This window comes from Carcharodon carcharias, chromosome 5 (genome assembly GCF_017639515.1).
Source record: "Carcharodon carcharias isolate sCarCar2 chromosome 5, sCarCar2.pri, whole genome shotgun sequence".
NCBI classification, from domain to species: Eukaryota; Metazoa; Chordata; class Chondrichthyes; order Lamniformes; family Lamnidae; genus Carcharodon; species Carcharodon carcharias.
The window spans coordinates 198,056,283-198,069,609 of record NC_054471.1 but is presented as its reverse complement, the minus strand read 5'-3'; the positions used below and the strand labels follow the sequence as shown (position 1 = coordinate 198,069,609).

General features: G+C 43.5%; 1 protein-coding gene across 2 annotated transcripts in view; it reads left to right on the top strand.

The window, feature by feature from the left end:
* ift172 (intraflagellar transport 172) overlaps window positions 1-13,327 on the top strand; it is a 154,458-nt gene that overhangs the window by 107,494 nt on the left and 33,637 nt on the right. For both annotated transcript variants that reach the window (XM_041188324.1, XM_041188323.1), the window contains 4 exons: window positions 4,944-5,042; window positions 10,298-10,407; window positions 12,175-12,238; window positions 12,974-13,060. In XM_041188324.1, coding sequence (XP_041044258.1) covers window positions 4,944-5,042; window positions 10,298-10,407; window positions 12,175-12,238; window positions 12,974-13,060 — 360 coding nt within the window. The remainder of the gene's footprint in view (window positions 1-4,943; window positions 5,043-10,297; window positions 10,408-12,174; window positions 12,239-12,973; window positions 13,061-13,327) is intronic.

Below are 13,327 nucleotides of genomic sequence, written 5' to 3'. Positions count from 1 at the left end.
CATTCAGCGTCACCCGTGCCTGCTGCACGTGCGTCAGCGTCCAGCCTCCTCCTGCCCCAGCAACGCTGAGCATTTCAGAGCCTGCTTCACGCTGGCTGGTTGTTAATTGGCCAGACAGCATGAAATCACAGTCAGGGGCCAATTGCACCTGTACGGCAACCTAAAAATCCTGCCCTTAGTTGAAATAGATCCAATAGCTGTTGCCTATCAAAATGTTCCCTGGACTACCAGATGCCAAATACCAGAACACAAGTATCTTCCCTTGGAGAATTCTTCACAGTAGTGAATGGCTGCTTTACTAATCATTGAATGAACTGCAGTATGTGCATGATAAAAGAATTCAATATCATTGGTTTTGAGACTTCTAAATTTTATATACATGCAGAAATGCAGAAAGCTTACCCGCAATCAAACGACTGCATTATTTTTAGTAGATTATTCAATTTGATGAATGAGTAGTTGTCTGACCACCAGAAATAGACATTAGGCTGAATTTTCCCAGAATTGCACTAAATGTGGTAGCAGGTGGATAAAATGGAGTCCTACCCCCTGAAGAAAATGGCGGGTTTTCACGCCGTATCTTCCCGCACCCACCTCATTATATATTCACTCCCGCAAAACATGCTGATTCCACGGCGGGCGGGCTTTCATTCGTCCGCTCACCATCACCCCGCTGTTGCGTCACGCCAGCCGCCAGCAAAGCGCTCATTGCCACCAGCTCACCACCGCTGCCCGGGAGACATGGCCAGCAAAGGCAAAAAGACCCCCGCTTCAACGACAGCTCCCTCAAGCGACTGCTAGATGCCGTGGCGGCCCGCCGGGATGTGCTCTACCCTCGCTTTTGCCACAGGATGGGCAGCAATGTCACCAATCCGGCTTGGGAGGCAGTGGTCAGTGCGAACGCCCTACAGAGGAGGACAACCACCCAGTGCTGCAAAAGGATGAATGATCTCCGTTCCGCCAGGGTAAGTCACTCTTTTCATCACTCCCAACTCTCTCAGTCACAAACCCAGCACACACCCACAGGGTCCTCATTCACTGCCAGTGCAAGGGGCATCACCATTCGCTCTTGTCACACACACCTTGTCCTCATCCTGTCCATGGGACCACTCACCACCCACACAGGCCAGGCATACTTATCATCTGGCCCTGCAGGTGTCCTGATACGCCCTCCCCATCTCTGTCCATGCAGGACAAACTGGCTCATAACAGGGAGGGAAAGGTTGCAGACAGGTGGAGGGATGCCAGAATTCAAAGTTCTGACAGAATTTGAAAACAGAGCTATCCAGCTGGCCGGCGATGATCGGGACCAGTCCTGTGCTGACAGTGAGGCCAGCACTGCTCTACCAAGTGAGGATCTCCCCTTATCTCCCCTTGCTTTCACAGGCACATCTGGGAAGCAGCCGATGGAGTCCACAACCCAGAACCTCCAAGCAAGCTCCGAAGAAAACTCTGAAGAAGAATCTGAAGGCACCCTCCCTGAAGTCCCGTCACAGCGTCACCCACACCCTCCACCAGTGCAGAGACACACACCTCGGTGGGACCTAGCTTTAGAGTTGCCTTGGGACCACAATCTGGTGAGCACATCGCACTTTCTAATCCACAGCAGGTGGAGGCAGGGACTTCCCAGGTCCCTGGCACTCGTAGGATTGCTGAAGGCCAGAATGTTGCTGAGTCCAAGTCAGATGATGAGCCTCTGGACTTGGTCATGTCACAGTTGCAGGAGCCTCATTATAGCGTCGCTCTGCTGCAGTCTGAGGCCACCACACGGTGTCATCAGCCACGGCCTCTGCGGGTAGTGTTTGTCCCCGAGGAGCCAACGCTGCAGCCTCTGTGGACCCTGGAAGACTGCAGGGATCTGCGAGCGACTCAGGATGTAGGCATCGTGCACACTCTCTGGAAACTGTGCACACACCTGCAGGATGCATTTCTGGTGGTCACACACCAGCTGCACATTCAGTGAGTGGAAGCCCTTGTGGTGGATGAAGTCCATTGAGTGTAGTGATGGAGACCTGAGTGCCACATGAGTGCAGTCGATCGCACCCTGCACCTGTGGGAATCCTGAGATCAGGGCGAATCCAATGGCCCTTGTATCCTGGCTGTCCCAGTCCTGGGCGAAATGCACAAAGTTGTTGCCATGGAGAAGATGGTATCTGTGACCTCATGGATGCATTTGTGGGTGGCAGATTGTGAAACCCACAGAGGTCACCTGTGGAGCCCTGAAAGGAGCCACTGGTGTAGAAATTGAGCACCACAGTCACTTTCACAGCCACTGGCAGTGGATGCCCTCCATGTCCCCTTGGCGACAAGTCCTCCAGTAAGTGGCAGATGTGAGAGACCAATTCCCTAGACATGTGCAGTCATCGGCGACACTGGTTCTCAGTCACCTGCAGGAATGGCAGGCGGTGTCTATAGATCCTGGGTGTTGCTAGGCATTGACCAGCCATGGCTCACTGTCACTCCTGGGCAGAGTGTGTGGGAGCCCCTGCTGCACCTTCTTCATGAGGTTGCTGCTCCTACCTTCGCGCGGCCAGGAGCCTCAGTCACTTTCTCCTCCGTATTCTACACTCTCTGTTGGCCATCAGGCACACGGCTAGGTCACCAGGATCCATGATCCTGATGTGGTCCTCCTGCAGCATGAAAGAGAGAGAGATTTGGTTATCATGGCTGTACTTATCACATCTTGGCCCTGTGTGACCACCCCTTAATGCTTCCCAGACAGTGCTGGTCACCCCTTGGATGGCCAGAGATGAGTGCGCTGCATGGCTGCCCTGTCAACCTGCGACTTGTGTCACTGGTCCAAACCTTAATGCTGAGATTGCAAGGGGCTGTGAGCACCTCCAGCAGCGACTGATACATGACCAGCGTGGGCGAGGAGATTGTACAACATGTGCTGTCCAGCTGCTCCACGGTCCAATAAAGTGGCGGCGGACTCGAAGTCTGTGCTGGGGTGGGGGCTGGGTGCGGGGGTGGGGGGTAAGGTATGGAGCGCTTGGTGGCCCTTTGATGCCTCCGTGTTGCTTGCATGGGCAGGCAGGCTGGGAGCCTGACCCCAATCATATCCCTGTGGCTGCGTCTGATCTGTATCAGTTGCTGAGGCCTGGTCAGTTTATACAGGTGTCCATAATGTGTGGCCACTTCCCTCACTTACCCTGACCCCCACCTGTGTGTGAGATGCAGCGCCAGGGCAGCACTTGACACCCCTTCAACCAGCAGTTGCCTCCGAGACTGGCTAGCACTTGCCTCCCGATGCACCCCCCCAATTCCTTAGCAGTCGTCTGCGGGGCCAGGCATCAGTTTCCCCCGCCACCCTGAGGCTAGTAAACAACAGGCGAGCTGTGGGAAATGCTGCCGCTCTCTCACCTCAGTTCCCCCAAAGTGAAAACCGCCAAGTGCACACGTCGCCTGTGTGCTGTAGTGAAACACATCGGTGTGCTTTCCGGTCAGTGCGGACGGACGATACAGCAGGGGCTCCGAGAGCCTGGTGGGATAGCCTTTTAATTATATGCTAATGTATTACAATTAGCTCCCCGCCGACCGATGGTGGGAAACACGGCCCGCTGTCGATGGGCTGAGTAGAAGATCGCGACCTGCATGAAGTGGGTCCCGCCATATTTCCCGGGCACACCTGCCACCAGCGGGCTCACAAAGTTCCGCCCATTGAGTCATTTACAGCACAGAAAGAAGGCATTCGGCCCATTGAGTCATTTACAGCACAGAAAGAAGGCATTCGGCCCATTGAGTCATTTACAGCACAGAAAGAAGGCATTCGGCCCATTGAGTCATTTACAGCACAGAAAGAAGGCATTCGGCCCATTGAGTCATTTACAGCACAGAAAGAAGGCATTCGGCCCATTGAGTCATTTACAGCACAGAAAGAAGGCATTTGGCCCATTGAGTCATTTACAGCACAGAAAGAAGGCATTCGGCCCATTGAGTCATTTACAGCACAGAAAGAAGGCATTCGGCCCATTGAGTCATTTACAGCACAGAAAGAAGGCATTTGGCCCATTGAGTCATTTACAGCACAGAAAGAAGGCATTTGGCCCATTGAGTCATTTACAGCACAGAAAGAAGGCATTCGGCCCATTGAGTCATTTACAGCACAGAAAGAAGGCATTCGGCCCATTGAGTCATTTACAGCACAGAAAGAAGGCATTTGGCCCATTGAGTCATTTACAGCACAGAAAGAAGGCATTCGGCCCATTGAGTCATTTACAGCACAGAAAGAAGGCATTCGGCCCATTGAGTCATTTACAGCACAGAAAGAAGGCATTTGGCCCATTGAGTCATTTACAACACAGAAAGAAGGCATTCGGCCCATTGAGTCATTTACAGCACAGAAAGAAGGCATTTGGCCCATTGAGTCATTTACAGCACAGAAAGAAGGCATTCGGCCCATTGAGTCCATGCCAAAAAACAAAATGCGAAGCACCACCAGCAATTGTTTTCATTCCTCCCACAAGTGATATTGTGATTGTGTTTTAAATGTTAAAATGTGTGTGGTCGATTGAAGATGTGTAACAGCACATGCTGTTGTCAAGTGCAGTTGTCACAAAAGCTAAGCAACTGCAATTGATGAGCATGACCTATTGAATCTATCAAGGTCGATCACTTTACCAGAAAAAGGACTGAAAGGAATAGAGATAGTAACTGAATAGTTTAAACTTAATTGTTCGTTGATATTGATTGAGTCGCACTGTGTTTCCAATTTTTTCTATTTTTTTTCAGCTTTACAACATTTCTATTTTGATTATCCCTTTTACATCTGCTTGAATTTCTTGCCTGGCTATTATCTATGTAGCAAAATATTGTGAAGCTCTATCTTATTGGCACACGTACTAAACCTAAATCCATCTGTGCCTGATAGTCTTTTGTGTTTTTGGAGTGCAATTTTTTTCACAAGGCCTCACATAAATATTAATGGGTTCTTTGCATTCCAGGCTGCTGAATTGTCCATCAAGTTCTTAAATCAGGATAAAACGCTCGAGGTGATTCAGACACTTGGTCCTCGGCTGATTGAAATACAGAAATACAGTGCGGTATGGATTTGGATGAATCTAAATTGTTTTGGTTCTGTTATATCTGCCAAAGTAAATATACTGGAAGTAACTTTTAACAAATCAGAAAATGCTTAAAATACTCAGCAGATCTGTCACTGCCTGAAAGAAAAAAGTTAGATCAGTATTTTGGAAGGAAGTTGTTCATTAGTACTGACAAAGGATCTCTACATCAAATGTTAATCTACTTTCTCTTTCAGGTGCAGATAGACCTTTATCTATCAGCTTTTTCTTTTTTTTGTTTCCATTTTAAATAACCCTTCATCGGTATGATAGCATAGCGATTAGGATACTGTACTAATAATCCAGAGAGTGAGAGTTCTAATCACTTCATAGCAGTTGGTTAATTTGAATCGTACCTGACAGATAATGTCCCAGACACCACTATCACCATCCATGGGTATGTCCTGTCCCACCAACAGAACAGACCCAGCAGAGGTGGCATCACAATGATACAGTCGGGAGGGATATGCCTGGGAGTCCTCAACATTGACTCTGGACCCCATGAAGTCTCATGGTATCAGGTCAAACATGGGCAAGGAAACCTCTTTCTGATTACCACGTACTGACACCCCTCAGCTGATGAATCAGTGCTCCTCCACGTTGAACACCACTTGGAGGAAGCACTGAGGGTGGAAAGGGCACAGAATGTACTCTAGGTGGGTAGACTTCAATGTCCGTCACCAAGAGCAGCTCAGTGATACCACTACTGACTGAGCTGGCCGAGTCCTAAAGGACATAGCTGCTAGACTGAGTCTGTGGCAGGTGGTGAGGGAACCAACGAGGGAAAAACATACTTGACCTCATCCTCACCAACCTGCTTGTCGCAGATGCATCTGTCCATGATAGTATCAGTAGGAGTGACCACTACACTCAGTCCTTGAGGAGACAAGTCTCATCTTCACATTGTTCATATCCTCCATCATATTGATGGAGGCACTACCACCATGCTAAATGGAATTGACTTTGAACAGATCTAGCAACTTGAGACTGGGCAACCGTGAAGTGCTGTGGACCATCAGCAGCACTAGAATTGTACTCCAGCACAATCTGTTAACTCATGGCCCAGCATATTCCGTGCTCTACTATTACCACCAAGCCAGGAGATCAACTCTGGTTCAATGAAGAGCGCAGGAAGGCATGCCAGGAGCAGCACCAGGTATACCTAAAATGATGTGCCAACTTGGTGAAGCTAAAACGCAGGATTATTTGCATGACAAACAGCATAACCAGCGAGTGATTGACAGGGCTAAGCAATTCCACAATAAGCAGATCAAATCTAAGCTCGGCAGTTCTGCCACATCCAGTCATGAATGGTGGTGAACAAGTAAACAACTAACTGGAGGGGGAGGTTCCACAAATATCCCCATCCTCAAAGATGGAGGATTAGAAGCACATCAGTACAAAAGATAAGGCTGAAGCATTTGCAACAATTCTCAACCAGATGTGTTGAGTGGATGATCCATCTTGACCTCCGCCGGAGCTCCCAAGCATCACGGATGCCAGTCTTCAGCCAATTTGATTCACCCCACATGATATCAAGAAATGGCTTTGCACTGGATACTGCAAAGGCTATGGGCCCTGACAATATTCCGGCAATAGTACTGAAGACTTGTGCTCCAGAACTTGTGACACCCCTAGCCAAGCTGAACTAGTACAGCTACAACACTGGCATCTATCTGGCAATGTGGGAAATTGCTGAAGTATGTCCTGTACACACAAAGCAGGACAAATCCAACCCAGCCAATTACCGCCCCATCAGTCTGCTCTCGATTGCATGTGACCGGGTGTGGCATCAAGGAGCCCTAGTAAAACTGGAGTCAATGGGAATCGGGAAAAACTCTGCACTGGTTGGAGTCATACCTAGCAGAAAGGAAAGTGGTTGTTGGAGGTCAGTCATCTCAGTTCCAGGGCCCACCCATCTTCAGCTGCTTCATCAATGGCCTTCCCTCCATCATAAGGTCAGAAGTGGGTGTGTTCGCTGATGATTGCACAATGTTCAGCACCGTTCACCACTCCTCAGATACTGAAGTAGTCATGTCCAAATGCAGCAAAACCTGGACAATATCCAGGCTTGGGCTTACAAATGGCAAGTAACATTTACAATACACAAGTGCCAGGCAATGACCATCTCCAACAGGAGAGAATCTAATCATCACCCCTTGACATTCAGTGGCATTACCATCACTGAATCCCCCACTATTAACATCCTGGGGGTTACCATTGACCAGAAATTGAACTGAACCAGCCATATAAATACTGTGGCTACAAGAGCAGGTCAGAGGCTAGGAATCTTGCAGTGCATTACTCACCATTTGGCTCCCCAATGCTTGTCCACCATCTACAAGCACAAATCAGAAGTGTGATGGAATATTCCCCACTCGCCTGGATGAGTTTAGCTCCAACAACACTCAAGAAGTTTGACACCATCCAGGACAAAACCGCCCTCTTGATTGGGCAACCCACCCATGAACATTCACTCCTCCCACCACCGACGCACAGGAGCAGCAGCATTGTGTACCATCTACAAGGCGTACTGCAGGAACTCACCGCGCCTCCTTGGGCAAACCTTCCAAACCCATGACCATTACTATCTAGAAGGACAAGAGCAGCAGACACATGGGAACATTGCCACCTGTAAGTTCCCCTCCATGCCACTCACCATCCTGACTTGGAAATATATCGCTGTTCCTTCACTGTCTCTGGGTCAAAATCCTGGAAATCCCTCCCTAACAGCACTGTGGGTGTACCTATACCACATGGACTGCAGTGGTTCAAGAAGGCAGCTCACCACCTTCTCAAGGGCAACTAGGGATGGGCAATTAAAGCTGTCCTAGCCAGCAACACTCATCTTATGAACGCATTAAAAGAACTCAGTTTGGAAAAGCTGGCACCAATAAAATTAATCTTGAAACTGTCAGATTGCAACAAAAACCCAACCAGTTCACTAATGTACTTCAGAGAAGGAAAACTGTTCTCCTTATTGGTTTGCTGGCAGACCTGCATGGTTAGCTCTTAACTGCCCTCTTGGCCTAGCAAGCCACTCAGTTGTATCAAACAGCTCAAGAGGGACAACTTAGGGACAGGCGATAAATGCTGGCCTTGCTGGCAATGCTTACATACCAAAAATGATGTAAAAGAAATCTTAGTAGAAATGACATGATTTGGCAAATAGACAGATTTCCCTCTGATTTTCAAATTACACACCTTTCCTTATCAATGGTATGTGGGATCTGCTAACAGATTGAGAATTACTGCATCTAAACGCACTCTCACTTTTTGCTAGTAGGAGGTCAATGTTTTGTATTGGAAGTGTTTCTCATGGGCTTCCCTTCTCCTTTAACTCTAATTTGTTTAATAGTTTTGGTACGTAGCAAAGTAGCATATGTGCACCACCCTATTAGAGACATCTGGACTATACATCTTATCCTATTTTAACATCCTTATAAACCTGTAAACTTCATTCATAGTATTTAGTCCAGACTGTAATAGTTACTGTTCTGTCTGAATCTGATTCCGGGGTAATTTAAGGAAATACTTAATTAGATTATTAATTGGAGCATTATAAATTCTGATGCAGCAGAACTAGCACTAAATCAAAGCAATATCACCTTCAAGAGTTGAAAAATTATGATCAAAGTCATACTTTAAAGAATAGGAAAAAGCTTTGAAAGTTGTTCTTGCTTGTGTGTAATTCAGTGGCTAAGAGATGTTCTACTGATTTTAAAAGGGAAATGGGTCGAATATGATGGGGAGAGATGTGAGCAGCATTTCACTTGATACTTTCATCGTCCTTCAGTGTCTTGGCTTTCCTAAAAATGAGGTATTAACAAAAAATGGCCAGTGCCATCGACAGTCCACCTACTTGAAAAAAAAGGATTTACCCTGAAAATGATGGTGCAGTTAACATAATTCATATGACAATTCTGAAGAATTATCCTGTTATACTCTGTTAGCTGCAAATATGAAAGTAGAATATTAATAATATACATTACAATCTGGAAACATTACCATTTGTAGAACTAAATGATTGGTCATAGATGTTATTTTTATTTTGTTCCAACCTGTGTGCACAGTTGTAGCTAAAGAAATCTTTCACCATAGATTTCAAAATGTTTCCCTTTTAAAATCAATAAAACACCTCTTGGTTACTGAATTACATACGAGCAAGAACAACTTCCAAAGCTTTTTCTCTATTCTTTAAAATGTCACCTTGATCACAGGAACAGCTTTTATATTCAAAAGAACTGATAGGCAAACTCTTCAGTGTGATATGTACTGTAAAATCTTAAATGGAAGTTAAGACATGTTTAAAATCTTTGACAAATCACAAATCAACTAAGCAGGTCATAAAATGTGTATGAACTTATGGCATTTCAACCAATTTTGTGGGAAGTGTTTATCCTATTTTCCATAGGAAATTCTTTAATCCCCTGTAATTGTGCAATATTAAACATGACATTTTAAAAATCAGTGAAATATAAACTGCAATCAGACAATTTAGAATTAATTACAGTGAAACCTGTACAACCAAATGCTCCTTAAGAAATAGACAGTCTCAAATAAGTACAAACTGCCCCTTGAAACTTCAGATGATTGCAAATTATGAACTAGAGATAGCCTTGAAGGCACCAAGTCCATTTATAACTTAAAACAGGGCTCCAGAATTAAGCACATCCCAGGTAAGGATCATAAAAAGGAGAAATTTTGCAGGAGATATGATCAATCCCAGGATATTTGGTTCATCCAGTTTACTATACATACAATAGCTATTTTAAAGATAAGGACACCTGCAAACAAAGGACGCATGATGCAAGTCCCTTAGGTGGCCCTAATTTACAGGTTTCACTATACATGGGAAAAACTTTGAAACTGAAGCATCTACGTGATCAGTCTATATAAATAGAGATATGCTTTTAAAGTAAATCCAGCATTTATTTCATTTCAAAAAAACTTATAACCACTTTTTAAAGTTTGAAAATTGGAATAAATATAATAACATAGCTACAATTATATATTTTAAAAACTTGTAAATCTAATCAAACTGCATTTGTAGTTTTATCAATTATATTTTGTGTAGTTAGTTCAATTCCTTTTAAATGTAAAATCACACTGGGAACTCTTTGGGCTCCTGTACAGTTAAGTTGACCAATATAACACAACATATGAACCATTTTCAGACAGTAGTCTTGACTATTATTATTATTTAATTATCTTATAATGCTGTGATTTTCCAGGCAGCTGAATTGTACCTTAATATGGATCTCATTAAAGAAGCCATTGACTGTTTCATAGGAGGGGAAGAATGGAACAAAGCGAAACGTGTGGCAAAGGAGCTTGATCCCAGGTAACAACTTACTAAGTTGCATTATGTTCAGCCCATCATCAAGAGGTTCAGTTATAATGAATAAACCATTGTCTAGATTTTCTGTCCATTGATTATAAATAAGTCTTTCCCATGAGATCAAAGTTTAATTAGTTACTCATCTGAGTTCAGAGATAAGATTACATTGACTAAATACCATTATGCACAGCCATCCCAATAAGAAAGTAGTAAATTGTAGTAAAATGTTATTAAAATATTTTTATATTAATTTGTATATTATGGAGTTTGAATGACCAGATTTGCACCATTTGGAACCTGATAATTTGTACTTTATTCAATGAATGGAAATGTTGTGGAGCTACACAGATTACTATACTCCATATAGTTGTTGATCTGCAGTACCCATATGGAAGGACAACAATTTTTGAGATTTTAAAAATTTTATGAATAAGTCTGATCAAAATTCATATTAACGGTGCATTATTTTCAAAACATATTCTCCATTTCTTGCTATGACCTTGTACGTCTGTCATTTGGTTTTCCAACTGTATCTTACTCACACAAATCTTAGCGATATCTTGTATTTGAAGTTATTTATTTAAATTGGACAAGAACTCACAAAAGAGTGTTTTTTTTCTGCAACTGTTATTGTTACCAGAATTTTACTTTTCAAATATATGCTATTAAGCGAAAAAAAAAATACATTTTGTATATATTCCAAATTTTAAATTTTTTACTGCGACTCTTACTTTTCTAATTCTGTGTTGCTGCATAGAAATGCAGAACTAAATTCAAGCCAAATAGTAAATCTACTAAAAATGGAAGGATTGACTTTGTTGTTAAAAACAAAAAACTGCGGATGCTGGAAATCCAAAACAAAAACAGAATTACCTGGAAAAACTCAGCAGGTCTGGCAGCATCGGCGGAGAAGAAAAGAGTTGACGTTTCGAGTCCTCATGACCCTTCAACCTCTGTCGAAGGGTCATGAGGACTCGAAACGTCAACTCTTTTCTTCTCCGCCGATGCTGCCAGACCTGCTGAGTTTTTCCAGGTAATTTTGTTTTTGTTTTGACTTTGTTATTGCCTATGGTAGCCATATAAAACAAGCAAAGGCTGGCCAAAAAAAAAAATTTCAACTTAGTTTAATCCTGAAGATAGTTTAATTTTGTAACTGTATCAAGCAACATAATTAAAATAAATTAACATTACATATATTTTACTGCTAAATGCCTTTGGCTCCGCCAGACAACCAGGTGTTTGCAGACTCAAGTTCCACTGTAAGACTGGAACACATAGGGGGAGAAATTTGTTCACATAGAGTTGCTTCTAGCAGTGCTGTGCTCACTATATTGATTTCCCACGAGCAGACAATGCTGCAGGCCACGCAGGTAGTGGCCCACTGTTTGTACCCAGGGAACCAACATAGTCTGGGTAATGTTGCTTTGAACTGGAACTGTAATTGGTGCAGTACTGAAAGACACTGCATTATTAGCAGTGCTATTTTCAGGTTGTTCAGTCGAATGTAAAAGATCCCATGGGAGTTCTCTTTGTGTCCTGGCCACAATTGATCCCTTAACCGCTACTACCAAAACTGACTTTGTACATTTTTGTAATTGATGTGGATGTGCTCTGTGCATACTGGTGGTTGAGTTTGTATACAAAGCACCAGTGACAATGCTTTCAAGGTAAATCATTTTTTTGTGAAGAGCTTTGGGGCATTCTGAGAACTTGAAGGGTGCTGTTTAAAATTGAGTGCTTCTTTCTTGCTCTCTTCATTGTTTTATCCAGATATGAAGACTATGTTGATCAACGCTATAAGGAATATTTGAAAAATCAAGGCAAAGTGGATTCAGTAAGAATTTCAATTGATTTATGCAGTAAACTGGCATGACATTGTTTATTATTATACACCCCTTTGTTTTATGTCTAACTACCTGGGCAGTGTTTGCTTTGGAGGTTGGAATTGAGTCTGATGTTTTCTTTTTTGAGAAAGAAGTTTTAAAAATATAATTGAAGAGATTTGAAGAAATATATATTTTGTAATTTTTTAAAGATTAGAATGCCTTCCCTTGTGTAATCTCTTTACACCGGCGGGGAGGAGGGGCCAATTTAACAAAATTGTGATCCCAGCAAGGAGCCTCACCTCTTATGAGTACATATCAAGAAATTGCTGAAATCATTGGCCCAGATCTTCCGGTCAGCGGCAATGCTGGGGCGTTTGCAGCTGATAGTGAAGATGGTTGCGCCCTTACCTTTTTTGTGTCCTTCCATCCGGGACTTGCTGTCCTGGCTACAGCAGCGATGCTTCACAGGGAGGAATGGCAAAGAGGAGCAGCAGAGTGGACATGCCCCATTTTTATTATATCGGCTGGCTGTACTCTAGTAAGCGTTTAAAGATCTCAAAGGTTTTCAATGAGTTAGTGGATGGGTGAGTGGGTGGATGAGTGAATGGCTGAAATGCTGGAGCTGGGATTATGGACTAGGTAGAAGTGAAATGATCTATTAATTTTAACTTTGTTTCATCCAGTTTGTACTGGTACTCCTTCCATATAATTCATGCAAATTTTTTATTAAAATGTTTTTTCAGCTGGTTGGAGTGGATGTGATAGCTGCACTCGACATGTATGTTGAACGAGGACAATGGGAAAAATGCATTGAAACTGCTAATAAGCAGGTAGTGCAGAAATGTTTTTTTGAGAGTATTTCTCATATTACTGACCGGAATTCTACATCTGTATGATTACTATTACATTTGCACCTTTGAATGTTTCTTAAATATTTTGAAATTAATTTTTACAAGCTATAAGTGCTGGTTTGTTTATACAACGATAAATTCTCTTTATGTATATGAGTTTCAATCTGAAGAAATTGGAAAGTATTGCCTTTGTGCATTTTAATAGTACTGACTGGTACTTCATCCACATTGGATGTTTTATGAAAA